This window comes from Drosophila kikkawai, chromosome 3L (genome assembly GCF_030179895.1).
Source record: "Drosophila kikkawai strain 14028-0561.14 chromosome 3L, DkikHiC1v2, whole genome shotgun sequence".
Taxonomy (NCBI): Eukaryota; Metazoa; Arthropoda; class Insecta; order Diptera; family Drosophilidae; genus Drosophila; species Drosophila kikkawai.
The window spans coordinates 101,302-120,984 of record NC_091730.1 but is presented as its reverse complement, the minus strand read 5'-3'; the positions used below and the strand labels follow the sequence as shown (position 1 = coordinate 120,984).

Here is a 19,683-nt window from a genome sequence, read left to right as displayed (position 1 = left end):
CAAGGGTATAAAAATGTAAAAAAAAAAAAAAAAAACAAGAAAGGAAGCTAACTTCGGCACGCCGAAGTTTGTATACCCTTGCAGATTGGTTTTGATGTTTATATTATAGATTTAAATGCTGAAAACACACACAAAACAGAGTTTCATTACATTTTACCTATACTTATTATGTTTACAGTTTGACAGTTACAGTTTTACATTCCCAGCTTTACATTTTCTCTACATTTACCGATCGTTTATATGGCAGCTATATGATATAGTTGTCCGATTTTCATAAAATTTTTACCAAAATTCTGAAATAATAAAAAAAGCTTATATCTAAAAGTAGATAAGAATATGTTGAAAAACAACGAAGTTATAATTTTTTTCCTATTCATTTGCCGATCGTTCCTATGGCAGCTATAAGATATAGTCGTCCGATTTTCATAAAATTTTTACCAAAATTCTGAAATAATATAGAATGGCTATATCTCAAAAATGATGCAAAAATATTGAAAAACAGCAAAGTTATAATTTTTTTTCTAAAAATTTATCGAACATTTGTTTGGGAGCTAAATGATATAGTCGTCCGATCCGGCCCGTTCCGACATATATAGCAGTGAGAGTATATAGAAGACTATATGCAAAGTTTCATTCAGATAGCTTTAAAACTGAGGGACTAGTTCGCGTAGAAACGGACAGACGGACGGACGGACAGACGGACGGACAGACGGACAGACGGACAGACGGACATGGCTAGATCGACTCGGCTGTTGATGCTGATCAAGAATATATATACTTTATAGGGTCGGAAACGTCTCCTTCACTGCGTTGCAAACTTCTGACTGAAATTATAATACCCTGCAAGGGTATAACAAATGAACGTCGTTTTACTTTAAACAACAAAACCTTTAAAAAAAAAAAAAGGGGGGACAACAGCGGGCGGGGTATCTCTTGTGGTCAAGTTGTTAAAGTCGGAAATGGGCACAAACGTCGATCGTCAGTGGTCGACAACAGCAACGGCAGCGGCGGACGACAACGTCTCCAGGCGATAATTGGATCCCTTTCCAAGTCGGTCGCGGAGTTACGGAGTCAGGGGGCCAGCGGGATGAGGTTCGGTTCAGTAAGGGGGAAACGCGAGTGCTAGAAATTCAATATACTTCATTTTCGGTCGAATCAGAAATTTGTCGGTTTATGGGTGCCAACATAAGGAACTTATCGAAGGTGGCTTGACTTATATTAAATCCCCTCTGAACTAAAGCTCCAACTGTACTCTTACTTAAGACAGTCATGCACTTAGTTTTAAATATAAATTCCTAAGCGTAATTCAAGAACCCTTTTATGCCAAGCACCCAATACTTGACACATTCTCTTATTCGCTTATCCAACGCTCTCAAAACTCTTTTGTTTCTCACTTTTTTTTCTGGTTATTTATGCGCCAAACCGAAATTTAATCCTAAAGTGCAAAACCACAGGCGGAACAAACAGAAATTCTGTCAGGTGAGACAACGAGTCAGAGTAAACGCAACATTTTCGGCTGCCTTAGCACAAACAAAGGAAAAGGTACATATAATGAAAACAAAAAGCGAATTCAAGAGCTTTTCAAAGAACTGTCTGCCGAAAAACAAAGATATCGATTCGAGTGTTTCGTGTGAAAAAGAACAAACTTGAACGAAATACCCACTCGAGTTCATTAACGAAGTTCCCGTCACCGACGGAAAGTGAAATGCATTCGAAATGCAATAGAAAGTGAAATGCGTTGGCAAAACAAAACCGACAACGGAAAATCTCTTCCACCAATACCAAGCACCAAATACCACCATATATAATACCAAATGATCCGACAGATGCTCGCTATATGTGCTATGTGGACCCAAAATGAACCGAGCCCCCTCACCGGCTCACACATGACCTTGTTCGCAAATTCTGTTGACGTACATCGAACATGGGTGCCGCCATCATCCCATCCCATGCCTGGCCATGCCATCCGATCCACCTCGCCACGCCATCCTTTGCTCTTTTCCAGCCGATTGCCATCAAGAAATATTTGAGATTCACTTTCGGAGCCGGCTAAATCCAGCAGCGACAGAAGAAAAAACAATGCCTCCGCGCAGCACATTGACAACTCATAGATAAAATGCTTTTCTTTAACTATGACGCGACTTCCAACTGCGACGACGGCCTCTTCTCAATGGGTATACAAAAAACAATGACAAACTCTTCCACTGCCTCTGCTACTGCAACGTGGAAAGCGGAGACACACGAGGAAAGCCACCACACATCGGTCGAATCAAAAATAATAGTCAGAGATTATTTTCGACTTTTCTATACACTTCTTTTGGGGGGATATCCTCCACTAATTCTTAAATTAATTTCTGGTTTTTTCATTAAAATAAAACGCAAAAGCTTCTCTATAATTCTTAACTGATTCGAGAAAAGGAAAACCTTTCAGAAATCTAAATTAGATCATTATTTCTGTTAATTCCATAATAAAAAATATATATATTTCACACAATAATGAAATATCTCTCATATATCTCGGATATTCTAAGAAAGTGAAATCATTTTATTATTAAGTTATTTGTATTAATTGATAATAATAAATAGTTGATAGTAACTGGGGCACAAACTTAAAAATATTATGCTTGTAGCGTCAGGATAAATAAATAAAATTAAAAAAAACTTTTAGCTAAATCTATATATATTTAATTTAAAACATATATTAAAGCATCTTCTCATCTTGAGAAATATATAGCTAATTTCAGTAAGGGTATCACAAATGATCGTCAACTTGTTGGGGATATGTGTGGGCTGGCATTCGGCACTCGGCGGCATCCAGTATTCAGTATTCAGGCACCAAAGACTCGAATGAAATGCCACAGATTCGTTTTTGATAAAATGCCAGGCAACACAACAAGTTGGGATCCAAAGAAAGAAAGAAAAAGTGAGAATCGGGGCAAGGCGAGGGGCTAATGAGGGAAGAGAGATGGCGCGCAGGCGCGAATGCGCCAGGTGATAAATCTTGCTAGCCAACTTTTGCCAATGCAATTGCAGAGAAATAAACAGAGGAAACGAGAGTAGACGTTAGTTAGACGTTAGGAAAATTGGGGCAAGGGGATCGGGAGGGATGGATGCTATGCGTACGAGGGATTCATATAGACGCTCCGCCGATCCGATAATTGGGCCAAAAACGAATGATGGGGGGCCTGGCAGCGGCAGGTCGAGGCAGGTAATTGATATGTTTACAGCTCCATTTTATTCGCAACTCAATTAAAGCCGCGTCAAGCTGTGACAAGCCATAAACCGAGGAAGACAATCCAACAATTAGAGTCTCGATTTGTTTTAGTTTTGGTTTGGTTCACTTTCGTTTTCCATTTCGCTTTAAAGTGTGAAAGGTCCTCGCAGTGATCAGTGTTCACAGATCGGTGATCTTCAAGTAGTCTTTACTAACTTTTTTCTGTGACTGCTTCGCTTCCTCTTCAGAGATTAATGGATACAAAGTGACCTTCAACTATGAGATACGATCTCTTTCAGTTGGCGACAACTTGAAGTGATCTTTCGCCTAGATATACGATCAATTGGGCTAAGAGATCAACAGCGGTGGATTGGTGGTGACAATTAACAGACTGTTGAGCTTGAGGCATAGATAATGTCAAGATCAGTAGATTTATTAGAGATCTTCATGACTTGCAAACTTTTAAAAACAATTTAATATAACTTCATCTAGGTTTTAGAAAATTCATTCGTTCATAATGCGTACCTTTAATACCTTTTATTTGAAAGATTAATTGAAAGACCCGTCAGAAATCAATAATTTGCCTAGTTAATAATTAGAAATTAAAGGCCAAAGCTCTTAGCTTTCAAGATCTCTGGGCTAGATTAAGATCTCAGCTCCAAATATTGAACCTAAGCTGGCCTCTCCTCACTCTCCGATCTTGATGTCTGATCTCTTGCTCCCAATTGGCTTTTAATTGACCAACCCAAATTGCTCAATATCAAGTTTTTCCTTTAATATTTAGGTCGCCGCCTGGTTTCGATTATGTAAAGTCCTCCTTTTCTCCCTCTCCTTCTCTTGACAGACTAACTGAGTGACTCTCAACTGAACTGACTCATATTTTCCAATGATTCGAGTAAAGTTTATACTTTTTACAAGGAGTAATTAAAAAGGCATCAAAGCACTGCAAAAAAAAAACAAAAAGGGGAGAGAAACTCGTTTACTTTTGAGTGACATGGAATTGAAATTGAGATACTTGTTGGAATTTTTTTGGGGAATCAAAGCGTGTCCCTGGCATCTGAAAAATGTTCGTTAATTGTGCAAAATGCAACCATTGGCCATTGTCGCACTGCTTTCGGGACTTTTACTTTGGCCACTAAACAAACTAGCAAGCAAACTGCAGCACTTCCTGTGCCCCATCAAAGCCAAGAGACATGCAACATGGAATCGGCTTTTGTTGTTGCTCGGTTTCGGTTTCGGTTTGTTTTTCTCTAATGATTAATTGACTTTTGCACCCGAAACACGTTCGATCTTTGTTTGATCTTTGCTTCCTTCGGTGACTGCCTCCGCCATTGCCTCCTCCTTGGTCCCCGTCCCCCGTCTCGTCTTTGTTCAATTGGAAAATTGCTCTTTTAATTTCCACCGACATTTCTGGTCGAATCGTGTTTGGTATAAATATTTATGCATTTTGCCAAATGTGCATCTGTGCAACAGCTTTTCGAACTAAGATGGCAACGTGAGTGGTAATAGTTCAATACACAATGTCAGAGAAAAGCTTTAAATCAAAGAACTCTACATTATTTCTGATAAAAGTTAAATTTTAAATATCTATTTTTTATTCGTGATAAGAACTAAGCCTTTACAGTTTACTGTAGAATTCCTTTGCTTTTTACCAACCCAAACGTGACACGATGCCATCTCCTGACAAACTCACTCACCTGGCTCATTGTTTATGACGTTTATCATGGTCCGGGATCCCAGAGTCATGTGTGTGGCTGGTTTCTGCTTGGTTTGAGACTGAGTTTGCCCGCTTGCCACGGTTTGTTTCGGCTTCTTCGTGTGATTAATTTATTGTTCAATACAATTGCGTATGAATTATTGAGATAGCGTCAGAAAATGACATGCAACGGCCGCCGACGTCGCCTCGCTGCCTCAGGTGCCTTACAAAATCTCCCCTTTCCCCTGTTCCCCAAACCATCCGATCCACTCCAATCCCAACCAAGTAGATCTCATTGTTTGATCTCAAGGCTGGGAAAAGCCAACGCAATACGTGGCCGCCGAAAAATACTTTGGAAAAGTACATTTCATAAATGCATCTAGCAGATACTAGACACTCGAACAAACTGTTGGCTGGCATTGTGTGTACTTTTTTTTCTGTTCATATCGCGGCACAAGGCACGCAGCACTTTCACATTGGGTGAAACCCCATTGGCCGTAAGTGTAAGTCTCGGCAGTTAATCATGGGGGTTAAGGTTACCTCTTTTGGGCCGAGGTCTAAACTTAAGATATTCGGATTCGGCGAAATCGTTCATTTGAAGCCTATTTGGGTCAGGTGGCTATTTATCATCCCTTCCTCGTGCCGCAGGAACGACAGCTGGTCAAATACATAGTCCAGTTCCCTTCCTGGGAATTAACACCCACCATGTGTGTCCTTTCTGAATGTCAATGTTCAGAGACCCCACACTCTTCAGAGTCACAGAGTTCCGTTTGTGAACTCTGCTTTTTATGGATCTTGAACATGCAAACTACCTGAACTTTTTCACTAGCTTAGTGGCGGGTGTTTAGATTTTTCGTAACATTTTATGGGGAAAATATTGGTTTTCAGAATGTAAGAATAACCTGTATGGTTAGGGTATTACAAATACCAGACCATCCGCCTTCGGAAGTGTATTTGAATTGGGCTGCAAAAATTCGCGGTCATCGCGTGTTTGGGCCAAGTTTAAGAAATGTTGTGACTGCTGTTAGTTACCCCCAAAAAATTAGCCGGTTAAAGGTGGTATAGGCAAACGTTGAATTTTAATTAGCAACAATAGTGTGTCTGTCCCGTTCAACGTTAAGCGAAAATTTAACACATTTCTAATTCGAAAACGCCGGCACGACAGACCTTTTCATAATTACGGAAAAAATTATACCTCTTTTACTGTACATTTTGCAGCAGTTTTTATCTTTTCCAATGGGCGAGCGCCGTTCAACGACCTGGCGCCTCAGACACTCTCTTCTGTTTTTTTCAAGCAATTTGCATTGTTAATTTTGCATTTTTATGTTTTTATTGCTTTAACTGAACGGTAATTAAATAGTCATAAATCAGAAAACAGTTTGGCATGCGAGGGCGGCATTCGATTGAAAATATTCCAAACGAAATGCATTTAATGACACTTGTATCCACGGTGAAATTAAATTGGATGAAGCATGTGGAAAGTTTCGGATTTTTAATCGGAAAATCCAAATCAAAATGTGAACTTTAAGCAGGCAAATAAATTGGCTAGTGTCAGTCTAGTGAAAACCGGCAATTTTTCTTAGATATATCTTTTAAATTTGAACATACAAACAAAGATATTGGATTGTAGTAATAAATTGTTTGGTAAAAATTTCAAAGAGGTAAATCCTGTGTAAATAACAATTTAGTAAAATTTCTCTTAAGAAACATCAAAGACTTCGTTTGAGTATGCAAATGTGTAACACTTTTCTCTGAAGTTCGCACTCCCAAATAAATCAACAGCATTCCGCGTGAGTTTTGACAACATGGCACTGAGCAAACAACTCTGCAAATTCCTTTCCCCTTTTCTCTCTCCCGACTCCAGCTGCAATTGGCACTGCCCAAGTCATTTGCATCTAGATGCCTGCGGCTCGACAGTCTCCATTAAGAATGCAATTTGCAAAAGATCAGCACCACCGCCGAGCCACCACCACCTCCGAAAAGCGAATGAGTAGCCGCAGGTTCCTCTGCGGAAAGCCACCTGACAAGTTGTTTTATTAATTTGTCAAGACTTTTTGGGCTGATGGGTGAAATTTGTGGCCTCAGAGTGAAGAGATGAGAAGACAGCAGCAGGTGAAAATTAGAGAATTGAAGACATGAAAAAGAAGTTTGGGTGAAAATACAAGAAAAACCGCAAGTGTAGGCTTTTGGTTATTTATTTAAATTATTTTATAGTATTACTTGTGTGATTAAATAAATTATTATAATGATTACCATATATTTTTTTTAAATAGCTTTCAAGATTCTTGCTTTATTAATTCCAACACCGAAATAAGAAAACATTAAAATTTATATTTTCCATGGTCACACTGTATGTAGGCGCCAGAGTTTTCATGTGAGTGGGTGTACACTTGACTGGAAAATTACATGATATAAATTTCATTTTGTACATTTCACATTCGCCTGGCCAAGGCGGAGACAAGCCAGCCGAAGCTGACCAGTGACAGTAGCCATCGCCAGGACGCCCACTGAATCTCCCGTCCTCATCCTTCACCTCCTCCTTTCCCTCCGTTGCCGTTGCATGTTGCTTCTGTTTCCACGCCGGCGACAAGTGAATGTGGCTTTTAGGAGACGCTGGCACAGACACCCGCATTGATTTTCGGCCTCCTCATCAACTCAACTCAAGTCAACTCCCCCGATTCCCACCTGCTCTGCCTTCAGTCTGGCATTTTCATTTCCATTTCATTGGACTCTCTCTGTGGCAGGCGGGCTTTAATGAGTTGATTTCTGTCTCGTTTGGAAAATTGCAGTCTCCGCCGCTGCGGCCGGCCGTCTGGGGGCTAATACTCCAAGGTGAAAAGTCCGCCGTTGTTTGAGGAGGTTAGGTTAATGTTAATGACGTTTTTAAGCGACATGCCGTGATGCGGCCACTGCTGCTGCCAGCTGCCGCTTGCTAGTTACAGGTTGATTGCCGCTGTTTGCTGCTTCTGTAAGGCAGTTTTAATTAATTTAACCGATTGTTTCGACGAGTAGCAAGGCAGAGACCCTCAGAGACTTTTGACAAATGATTAACATGGCCGCAAATGATCGCTAACGATTGACAATCAATCAGTTTAGCTTATGCCTGGTCTTTGGTGATACATTGTAGTAGGAAATCTACAAAACTGTCCTTAAAATGAGTTTTTCCAGCTTATATAATAGAATTTCCCTGTGAGCAAACAAAGCTCAGTCCATTTTGTTTGAGTTCGCAAACAGAACACTCCAAACAGTGATTGTAAGTTTTCCCACATTAACTTGAATGGTTTCATATGACGCACCTGAGTGTTCCTCCCTGGAAAATGCATTAAAGCAAAGTCAAAGTCATGGGTCCTTCCTCCTCGTTGTGCTCCCCCCGAGAGAGCTGCTTTTATATCAATGTCGCGACCTGACAGCTGGCAAAAGTTTTCCCCTCTAAAAATGCATTGTCAGAGAGTGTCGACTAATTTTTATTGATTTTGGCTTTGCATGCACTTGTTTCGCGCGACTTTAGCTTGAATAATAAATGCAGGATTTTCCCTTTCCACATTCCCAGGGGATGCCTCTGTCTGGACGGATAAACATGCGAGAGCTCTCGCCATTTATTGCCATGGCAATTGCTAGTGGGTAGAACCGTTCTAGGACCGCCATGAACTTGACCCTCCACCCATTTTCCATATTTCTCCCATCACTCAAGCTAGTCAGTCACTCAGCCTAACTCCTCTTCTCGTCTGGAATATCTACTCAAAACTAATTACACGCCTAAATATGGGCGGTGGGAGGAGGCGTGTGCTATTCCACCTCATATTCCCCCACTTTTCTCTGCACCATTAGTCAGCTGTTTTGAGCGGGTAAATGCAGTCATGGATACGTTTTTTCTTTTCAGCTTTTCCTATACAAAATGCACTGCGAATGCACTTATCATCATCAACAATATATATGTTTTCCTAACGGTCTCCGGCAAATGAAGTAGGCCGGAAAATGGGAAACGCCCTCAACAATTAATTAGAACTCGATTTTTGATCGATAAACACACACCGAGTTGGAGGTGCGACCGCGACAGAACTTTAATTACTCAATTTGAGAAATCAATTTTGAGGTGTGCTGTCATAATGGGAAAAATCTTCAATTACTTCATTTCTGGGTTGTGAAAATATCAGTGGAATATTCTCTGACATTAAAGAAATAAAAAATCTATAAAAATATCTCATTGAAAGCATCTTTTGTAGGCCTTCTTCGGATTTATTCATAGAGATAAGCCTAGTTCCCTCTAAAAAGATCCGAAAGTGCTAATAAGGCAATGAATCTTTTTCGCTCGATCTCCGCGATCTCTTAAACTTATCAAAATTCATTTGTCTCGCGTGTTTCTCTAATTAATTGTAAGGCGCAACTTTGTTTCCGTCCGACCAGAGATTATTTATAATGTCGGAGGGCGGCAAGGGAGCGAACAAACCCTTCCCGTTCCATTTCGCAGCGGATTAAGCAAGCCTGTGTGCCGCTTGTTAACTGGGTCAATTCGAAAGTCAGCTATATTATCTCGTTGGCGCTCTCGGTTTCTCGGTTTTTCAGTTTGGTTTTTGCTCTTATCTCCGATGGGGAAGTGCGTGCCGCCAAGTCAAGTCAACTGGAGTGTCGGAACTTGTGGGCAGCGAGACGGGTACAGGTAACCGCTACGGGGTGTTGGCCACGTTGATGAATGGACTTGGTTTACTTGGGAACAGGTTGCCGGCGAAGGAAAGCCGATTTCGTTCTGGGTGTGCACAGAGTGCCATTAAATTGAATTATACGCAGTACTCGAAACGCGAAAGTTCTTTGGAAACTTTGGAAATTTAACTTTCTGGTAAAAAAAAAAAATAAATAAATAAATAAAATGCACTTTTTACCAGACTTTCACACGCATGTACTCTTTAAAAGAATTCATGGGTGAGGTTTCCGTATAAGTTCTTTGGAAACCATAAAGAGAAGCCCGTTTTCTAAAAAGACCTCAAATGCCTAAACTTTTAGGAGTATTACTGATTTTTGATTATTGATACTTTCCTCTTCAAATTTAAGATTTAAACTTCTATATTTCAACTGTTGCAAGAAAATCGCCCCTCCAGGTGTCTTCACTCAATGATTTCCCTATAAAATATATATAAAAAAAAGAGCCCCTCAAACGTTTTTTTTTTTTTCTTTTATTTACGTTTCGGTTGGCTCAAAGTCAAACCCATTAAAACCGTACTGCGATATTATGCAGCTTGACTTTGGTAATGAAATATTCAAATGACAACTAAACCGAGCCGAGTTGGGTAAGACCTCACAGCATAGGAAAAGCTAATTCAATTTTTAATGCTAATTGCGTGCCAAGAGCATGGGACAGACAAGCAGACAGCTAAAGCGGAACGACCCTGAATGGGGCCCATGGAGTCCATATCGAATATCGAATGCTGATCCGAGATGGGAGCAGTTATCAACAGTATTTCTAAATAAATGTACCACACCGCTCAATAAGTTCCCGGCCTAAGAAGGAAAAACACATTTTTTTCTGAAAATTTAGTTTTATTCATCAATTTAGTTTTCATCTACGGCTACACACTCAGTCCAGCGCTTCTCCAACCTTTCGATGCCATTTTTGGAGAAGGCTGAACTTTTGCCCTCAAAATAGGCCTCAGTATCGGCAATCGCCTCCTCATTTTTTCGATATCTCTTGCCTTGGAGGTGCTTTTTGAGATCTGAAAAAAGCCAGTAGTCGCTGGGGGCCAAATCTGGAGAATAGGGTGCGGTCGGCAGTAGTTCGAATCTCAATTCGCTCAATTTCATCATTGTTGCCACAGACTTGTGGCACAGTGCATTATCCAGTGAAACAGCGGTTTCTTCTTTGCCATATGTGGACGTTTTTTTTCTTGATAGCTTGGTCCAGTAGATCCAGCAGCTTTATATAATATTCGCTGTTGATTGTTTTACCTTTCTCCAGGTAGTCTATAAACAAAATCTCATATGCATCCCAAAATACGGACGCCATAACCTTACCCGCCGATATTTGTGTTTTGGGACGCTTCGGACGGCTTTCACCAAATACCACCCACTCAGAAGACTGTTGACTGGATTCTGGAGTATAGTAGTGTATCCATGTTTCGTCCATTGTTACGTAACGGCGATAAAAATCGGTCCCATTGCGCTTCAACATGCTTAAAAACGTCTCGGAATCATCAATGCGTTGTTGCTTTTGGTCCGGTGTTAGCAATCGCGGCACCCGCTTTGAGCAGAGCTTTCTCATATCCAAATATTCATGGAATATCGCGAACACACTGCCTTCTGATATCTTTGATGCATTAGCTATCTCTTTTAATTTAAATTTGCGTTTGGCCAATACAATTTTTCGGATTTTGGCGATATTTTCTGGCGTAACTGCTGTTTTTGGGCGACCGCTAGGGTCAGCGTCTTCGGTGTCCACACGACCACGTTTAAATTCATTGTACCAGTCCTTGATGGTTGATTTTCCTGGAGAAGAGTCCGGGTAATGCTTATCAAGCCAAATTTTGGCTTCTACCGTATTTTTTCCAATCAAAAAACAGTGTTTAATGAGGACACGAAATTCTTTTTTTTTTCCATATTGTAGAAAAACTCAGAGGTTGTTTCACTTTAAAATTTATAACTTGAAAACACGTGGTCGCAGAGTTGTAAAATTTGTACACAAAGCTTATGATAAAAGACACTATCAATAAAAAATATCGATGTTTGGTTACTACTGCCCCGTATATGTCAGGCCGGGAACTTATTGAGTGGTGTGGTAGTTAAGGTAAATCGAAAATTCTGTAAATAAATCTTACTGAATAAGAAAAGTACATACATTATTATTTATCCTCCCCTTGAGGCAGATAACATCTCATAAAATAAGCAGTAAAAATCGCTCCCATCAGATACTGACGATATAACAATTAAACTATAAATAGATAGTCATATAGCTCTATAAGAAAATATAGATAGAGCTGTATAAATGCCAGTCAACGCTTCGCTGACACTACTCAACCAAGGAACATTATTTGAGTGCAGCATTGAAATGTGGGCGAGATGAGGCAGAAAAGTGGGGGCGTGCTTGCTGGAGTTCATTGAGAGAATGCCCCCTCTTGGAGCGAACAAACATAAATAAAAAGTTCAACAATGTTGCGACATTAAACAAACGGAAAGTGCAGTGGCTATTGACAAAGTGTGGAAATACCGGGGGGTGTCCACAGAGATATGAGGCGTACCCAGCGCCACAAGTGACCATTAAAAGCAATTGAGGCGCCAAAAAAAAACAGAAATAAAACACAAACGGAGAGGGAAACCATCGCTTGATGTCTCCATTAAAATAGCAAGCGCTGCGTGGGTTTTCCCCAACAGCAAAACAGAGGGTCTTCAGAGTTTCCCGAAGAAAAAAAAGAAAAACAAAAAAGCTGACAGTGAAAAACCCTGCAGTCTAAGGTTAAAGGCTTTCCCCCTTCCCATCGATATTTGCATCCTTGGATTTTTCCCATAACTTCGCTGGACCGCCAAAAGGAAATTAATTTATAAAAAACAATTTTCTTTTTTGTGTTTTTGGGCCCATGGGAAGCAGGAAAAGCGGCATTGCGTGGAGTTTTTCTTTCCAACTTTTTTTTTCTTCTGCAATTTTCCCCCGAATGCACATTGTTTGCAAAATTGTTTTTGTTGCTGGCAGCTGGGCTCGTGTTTTGTTTTTATAATGAATTGGTTTTGCCGCTTCTTAAAGTTTATTTTGAATTGATATTGTTTTTTGCAGCAGTTGCTGTTGTTTCAAACTGGTTTCTTTGCGCCTAATTGAGACATAACCGTGGTTTCCAATGCATTTAACATTTTCCCTGGGAATTATGTCAGTTGGTTAAATTGGAAGAGGGTGGAAGCGGGGAGAAAAACGCAAGGAAATGGCCTCTGAATTGGTTTGCAGTTTCTTCCTTAAGTTGTTGTTTGGATGTTACCAACAGCACGCATTATATTATGGCAAGGGAAAATTGCAGGAAAAGGAAGGGGACAGGGTGCTAGAAAAGCGCGAGGGTGTGTTTGTTATGGGAATGAGGGTACATACATACTATATATAGGCCTTACTAGTATCTGTATTGTTTGCAAATATGAGAAAATGTTCACTTCACCTTAAATGAGATCAGGAAATATCCAAAATAATTATCTCTATAAAAAATTCAATGTATTTATTATTTAAAATACAATATCCATTGATTATGATATATAGATATTTTTAATTAGTTGATTTATTTGGCCATAATGATCTCTGAAATACATTATAATTCTGATCGCCTCATTGATCTTCATTTCATCAGCGAATAAATTGAAATAAATTAATGCTGAAATGAATTCAGAACTTAGAAAACCAGTTCCTTGAAACTTCATTGCTCATTTCCACATTAATCTCTTGGGCAATGCCTAAAAATAAATAACATCCGTTTCTTATCCAGCAAAAAACATGCAAAATGGTGACATGCCGGTTCTCGATATAGTCTTTATCTCCCCGAACTCCTTTCTTTAAGAGACCCTCCCTCAATTTTGCCTCAATTACGCGACCCGCCTTCATCAGCGGAATTGTGAGCTGTCAACACATATCACAAATGTTTGTTTTTTATTTATTTTATTTGTTCAATTTTCAATTTGTTTTGACTGTGGTTCTGGCTTCTCTTTTTTTTTTTTGTGGATCGAACACGACAAACTCCACGTTCTGACATCATTCGGGGCCGGCACATGGGTTCCCAGGGTTCCAATTAAATTCAGGGAGTGCCCACAAACCCGCTTCCCGAAAACGTAAACGAACTCCGCTCGAGAAAATCATATAAAATTGTATTAGCAGATTTATTGCATTTAACCCAAAGACATGACAGCAAATCCCGAACTCCGAGACCACGCATAGGCCACGACCGACACAGACAACACACCTTGAGGGGGATTTTCGGGGAGTTAGAAAAAACCTTAGAAAGAAATAGCAGGCTGAGATGTCAAATTGGTAGACAAAACAGTTACAAAATTTGAATGGCGGGCGAATGATTAAATGAGCGACTGAGTGAATGAATGCATGATTGAGTGAGTGAGTGTCTGTCTCCTCTGCCTCCTCTCTCTGCAAATGCAAATGCTTTCAAGTCGTTTGCCAATGCAATGGCAAACAAGGAAGCAAAACGAGCTGCTGTCAATTCAAAATGATCCGCACAGACGGCTAAAAAATAAAGAGAGAAAAAAGCGTGAGGGGGAGGCTGAAAGCAGAGGAGAATCCTCTGATCGACGCCAACAAAGAAAATATACAAAAAACGCTGTGGTAGGACAAAGTTTTGATACCCTTAAGGCAGAAAAGTTAAAATTACATTTCTGTGGGTAGAAAATAAGCAAAGTTGACTTATTTTATAGCAGAGATTTATGCTTTCGCATGGCTCTAATTTTTCAGTCACATCAAGTCTTTCGTTTTCATGTTCATTAATTCAAATTATTTAATTTTTGTTGTTTAAAAGCAAACAAAAACTTCAACAATCTTCTTCCCAAAAAATACCCAAAAATAATTAAATTTTAATGAAATTCCACACTTTTTTTCTTGGAAAGAGTATATCAAGTAAACACAGCCGAGCCACAAGAAACTTATGAAAATGCAAATGGAAGGCAACTGTCGAGGAAAACCGGCAAAATTCTCCGATTCGCAAATAGCGTTGGAATTGTTCAGGTGGCCCACCTCAGACAGTCGTGTCTCTCTCCCCTGGTCTGGTGCTGCGACTCCAGGCCCAGCTCCTGGCTTAATGGGTCAATGAACCAGCCACGAACCACACCACACCTCATCTGTAGGGTCCGACCCCCGGTTTGATAAACGATTCGAGGCGATTTCATAACTGACCCTGACACACCCCAAAGAAAGAGAGCGAAGCCATCTCTTAATGATCTTCAATTAATTTGATTCGAGCACGGTAAAGGGAATTAGATTTTTGATAAATTGATCGAGATCTTCTCCTGCCTAAATGATGTTCCTCTAAAGATTTTTTGTAGAAGGTTGCAACAATCACAGCAAACACGAATATCATTAGGCCAGATGGATTGAAGATCTTTAAAGATGCAGGTTGGAGATCAATTAGGATTATAGGAAACTAAACATTTAAGACTTTAAAAAAGTTAAAACCACATCCAGTATTCCATTTTTAAACATAACTTAACAGGCGATGCTCTTTGTGTCAGCTTCCCATTGGGTGTTAAGGCCAAAAGCTATAGCTTTTACTCAGTTACAATTTATCAAATGAACAGGAAGGTTTCTTATTTTATACGTTCTCACTTTTTTGATAAAAAGTTACAACAATAAGTGATACTACACAAAAAAAAAGATTCCAATCGCAAAAAAAAAAAAGGTGAACCAACAAAATATAAAAAGTAGGAAAGTGGATCAATTCTAAATTTCTAAAATTTATCTCGTTAACTTAGCCATGGAAGACGACGGCGACACCCAGTTTGACACCGTGGATTCTGGTGCCTCGAAGACTTTCCCGATGCAGTGCTCGGCTCTACGGAAGAATGGCTTTGTAATGCTCAAGGGACGCCCCTGCAAGATCGTAGAGATGTCTACCTCGAAGACCGGAAAGCACGGTCACGCCAAGGTGCATCTCGTGGGGGTTGACATTTTTACCCAGAAAAAGTACGAGGATATCTGCCCCTCTACCCACAACATGGATGTGCCGCATGTGAAGCGCGAGGACTACCAACTGACGGATATCAGTGACGATGGATATGTCACCCTGATGGCAGACAACGGTGAGATACGGGAGGATCTCAAGATTCCGGAAGGTGATCTCGGAGGATCACTGCGCTCCGAGTTTGACGAAGGCAAAGACCTCCTCTGCACCGTTCTAGCGGCCTGCGGAGAAGAGAGCGTTATTGCCATGAAGACCAACAACGGATAATGAGTGGAATTTTTTTTTTGGGAATTTTTGGGGAAAATTTAATTTTTGGAAAAAAAAAATTTATTTAAACATATGAAACTATATACTGCTTTGCAGACACCATGTGATCGAATAAATGCCCGAGCGAGACAATTAATCCTGGTCAATTAATTCAAGCTTCAATGTATCCAAAAAATGCTACAAAATAATCATGTCCACACAAATCTTTAGTTTATATTTCGTAAACTGTTTTAATAAATCAATTTTCTTACCCAAGCCCAATCGGAATGGACTTTTCAATATAATTTTGTATGCATCCTCATCTCTTAAAGCAGTTAGTTTAAGTAATGCTTCCTACGCTCCGTAAACGGATGGTTCAAAATACTGACCGCACATCTGCATGCGATTAGCATACGGATTACTTTGTATATATCCGACATCCGGCCTACGTGTGCATAATTAGCCGCTCTTAAATCCGCCTGCGCTTCTTTCATATGCCAAGTTGGGAAATCAAAGGGGAAAACATTTCTCTGGGCTGCGGGAAAATCCGTAACGGAGGCCGTTTGGGAAATGGTTAACTTACCTGAAATCAAAGAGAAAATAATAATTGATCAGCTAGTTAGTTAGTTACTTACTACTTAATTAAACACAAGAGCTATATATACATTTTCTTCCCACACAGGCCTATAAATAATCTTAAATTCAAGGAATTAGCCATATCTCAATTCCCTTTCCCTCCCGAAACGACTCAATTCCACACCTAAAAAGAAGCCATTGCAACTCGAGGCTGGCTGCAGCAGCTCTTGAAGAATTTAATTTCTGCATTTTCTGGGCGAGATCGAGGGGCGGTGATTTAGTATATATTAGAGTAGGGCAGGGGGTGTGGCATTAAATACACATTCGTTCACACATTTGGGCTGTGATGTCATCGTCGTCGCCGTAACTCGCCCCAACTTCGATCTGTGTGACATTTTGTGACATTTTAAATGGAGAATTTGTTATTTCCACCCACATGTGATCAGCTATTTGGCTGTTAAATGGGTCAGCAGTGTCTTACCCACGAAATACCTTAAGTTCTTTGCATAAATTATGGCTCCTTTAGATTCAAAGGCCCCCAAATTTCCTTTCTCTGCTTCTGGTAACCCAAATTCCTCAATGTGAGGACCCCGCCCTGCCGATGTCCTACTTATGCAATATCCGAGATGCTTTCCCAAAAAAAAACCGAAAGAAAAAAGCAAGTGTGTAGCCCGGGGCTAAGGGCCGGACCAGACCGGACCGATGATTTCGATGAACGACCGATCATTCGATCGACGGATCGATTGGCTTTCCCCCTTTTTTTTCTTTCAAGGCAATTTCATAAGCTTTTTGGGGACTATATATATTTGCAATTGCCCGGAGACTAAAAACCAAACATTTGTTTTAACGATAATGCTGCAGCAACGACTCTTGCAACATTCCCATTTTTTATGAGCGACCAGGCCAGGCGGCAATTAGTGTTTGCCATTTACGGCTGCAGACAGGAGAAGCCGTTACGCAATCTCAAAGATAAAACTTAGAATTTATGCCTGCCTGCTGCTAATCATTGGTTGTTGGCCTGCTCGGCTATGTTGGGCCAATGACTCTGGTTTTTTCAGCAAGCCCAACTGCTGCTAACTATGGTATGGATCATGTGCTAAGTGATCGTCATTATCCCGGTTGAGCCATCTGGAGATTCTGTGACAAGTGCAGGTAACTGAGTAGCGCCTCCGGGGAAGAGCTACGTTGATGGCTCTGGGAACAGAGGCTGAGATAAGGCGATAACTCCGAGCACGTTTATGTTCTCTAGCTGCCAAGGGGTCGGCGGCGATGTGAAAGTAAACCTGCTTCGTGCCTTAGAGTTCTAACAGCTCATAAGCAACAAACAAATTAGGCTATAAACATAGACTTGCAAGTTATTTAACACATTTTTTAAGTGTTCTGCAAATCTGTAAATCATAAGAAAACTCTTAATCAATGACAGTCTTCACCACTTTTGCTTTCCCCCATACTAACCATTATCTGCAATTCTATCTAGAAATTGGGAAAGGGACAAGCCAAGGCGTCAAGTTTAAGCGAAAAAGTCGGCTAATGGATTGATGTGGCTTCACGTGTGTCAGAACAGCGCAGAAACCGCAGATACGAAATAAAACATCGGTTGCTACACTGCAAAGGCACTCGCTCGGTTTCAAATACAGATACTAGTGCGAAGTGGCAGTGGAAGAGAACTGCAAGTTGGTCGCAAATGTTCTGTGTGAGTCACCATCGCCCAGTTGGAAACTAGTCATACCCTGGATTGCCAGCGACTTCCACTTCTGCCGTCACCCCTCTTTGAATGAACACAAAATTGTGGAAACCGCATTGAAAACAACAAAAAGTACACTGTAAATAAAGAGTATGATCTTGTACCTGATACAATCAATTTTTATTTATCTAAAACTCTTGGACCCTCAAAAACAGAAATAAACAAGTAAAACCATATGAACAAAAAAAAATTAATAACTCAATTAAAAGAACAAGGAAACAATTGAACAAGTAATTGATAAATTGAGTTCATTTTCTAAAAATTTAAAAACGCAATGAAAAGTATACCCATAATTGTCCTCTTACCGATGTAAACAAAATATTTGTAATATACTTTTTTTTCTGTGCATTCAAAGAACAAAATGAAGAAAAAACTTAAAAAAGGCATAACAATTGGTGGCAAGAAGGGGGTTTTTTTAGTTAGGGAGGAGACGTCCCTGAAAAATATCGATTTCGCTTGGCTTTTGGACTTTGGGCTGTCGCTTCCTTTTCTCCTGCTCTCTTTATCACTTCCTCTCTTTCTGCTTGTTGGTTTTTGTTTTGTTTGTTGCTTGCTAAGAAGGCATTCACCTCATTTCCTTCAGTGGCCAGCGCTAGAGCGACAGAGGTGAGGACGGTAAGGAAGGAGGAAAGATGCAGAGTGGTCAGAGGATCATTGCATAATGCCCGCAAATGTGTATGTGTGTATGGGACTGTTCGTGCATAAAGAGCTTATCTCCTTTTTCCCTTTCTTGATCTGGAAAAGATTCCAGTGAATGAGAGTACGATCACTAATAAACGAGCGCGAGTCAGAGAGAACGTGAAATTAAGAAACTAAAGAAATAGAGTTTTACAAGTTAAACTTTATTAAATAAATAGGTTTATATATTTAATTGAATTAGGCATTGAAAAGAAGGATTAATAGACTATTTTAAATTTAAATTCCGAATTTTTTAAGAACCCCCTTCTATAAATATACAAAATAATAATAATAAATAAATTGATCATAAGTTTATTAAAATCCAAAAGTGTGTCTTGAGAATCGGCTTTACATTCTCCTCTTCCATAACCTGCAACTTTCTTTTCTTGCATGGGCCAATAAACCAAATATTGTTTACCTGCTCATTTACGTTCGCATCTGATTATGCCAATTGATCTCCGGCAGATCGAATTACATGCTAAAATTTCCCTTAACTCGTTTATTTTCTGCTGTCATAAATTGTTTGCCTTTAGCTGTACAAGTTCTTTTTCGTTTATCTTGAGAGTGTTTTCTTAATGAGTTTTGTCGATGTTCTCTTTTTTTTCATAGCAATTGGCAAACTGTAAATTAATGTCACCGAAATGGCAGCAGAAACCAATTTGGGACTGGGGAGTGGAAAACCGCAGAAAGCCAGCGACAAGACCGGGCCAAAACCGCTTGTTGAACCACTGACAGATTTACCTCCTGCCTGCCATTCATTCCCACCACCTTCCCCCTTATTGCCAATTCGTCAATTGTCAACATTTGTCAGTCTTAATAAGTTTTGCAAATGCTTAGCAAAATCTCAATTTATGCTCATGTTTCTGTGGGGTCTGGCCATGGGAATGGGAATGGG

The 19,683-nt window shown here is 40.0% G+C and overlaps 3 protein-coding genes across 4 annotated transcripts in view; 1 reads left to right on the top strand and 2 right to left on the bottom strand.

Moving 5' to 3' along the window:
• klar (klarsicht) overlaps nt 1-19,683 on the bottom strand; it is a 123,108-nt gene that overhangs the window by 94,939 nt on the left and 8,486 nt on the right. The window lies entirely within an intron of this gene.
• On the bottom strand, nt 10,455-11,160 carry LOC138928286 (histone-lysine N-methyltransferase SETMAR-like). The gene is made up of 2 exons (XM_070284966.1): nt 10,848-11,160; nt 10,455-10,648 (listed from the first exon to the last, which is right to left on the bottom strand). Exons 1-2 carry the CDS (start codon nt 11,158-11,160, stop codon nt 10,455-10,457), a joined length of 507 nt encoding a protein of 168 aa, XP_070141067.1.
• Nucleotides 15,108-15,947, top strand: LOC108084425 (eukaryotic translation initiation factor 5A-like). Its single transcript, XM_041777297.2, has 2 exons — nt 15,108-15,262; nt 15,336-15,947. Exon 2 carries the CDS (start codon nt 15,338-15,340, stop codon nt 15,809-15,811), a length of 474 nt encoding a protein of 157 aa, XP_041633231.1. The 5' UTR covers nt 15,108-15,262; nt 15,336-15,337; the 3' UTR covers nt 15,812-15,947.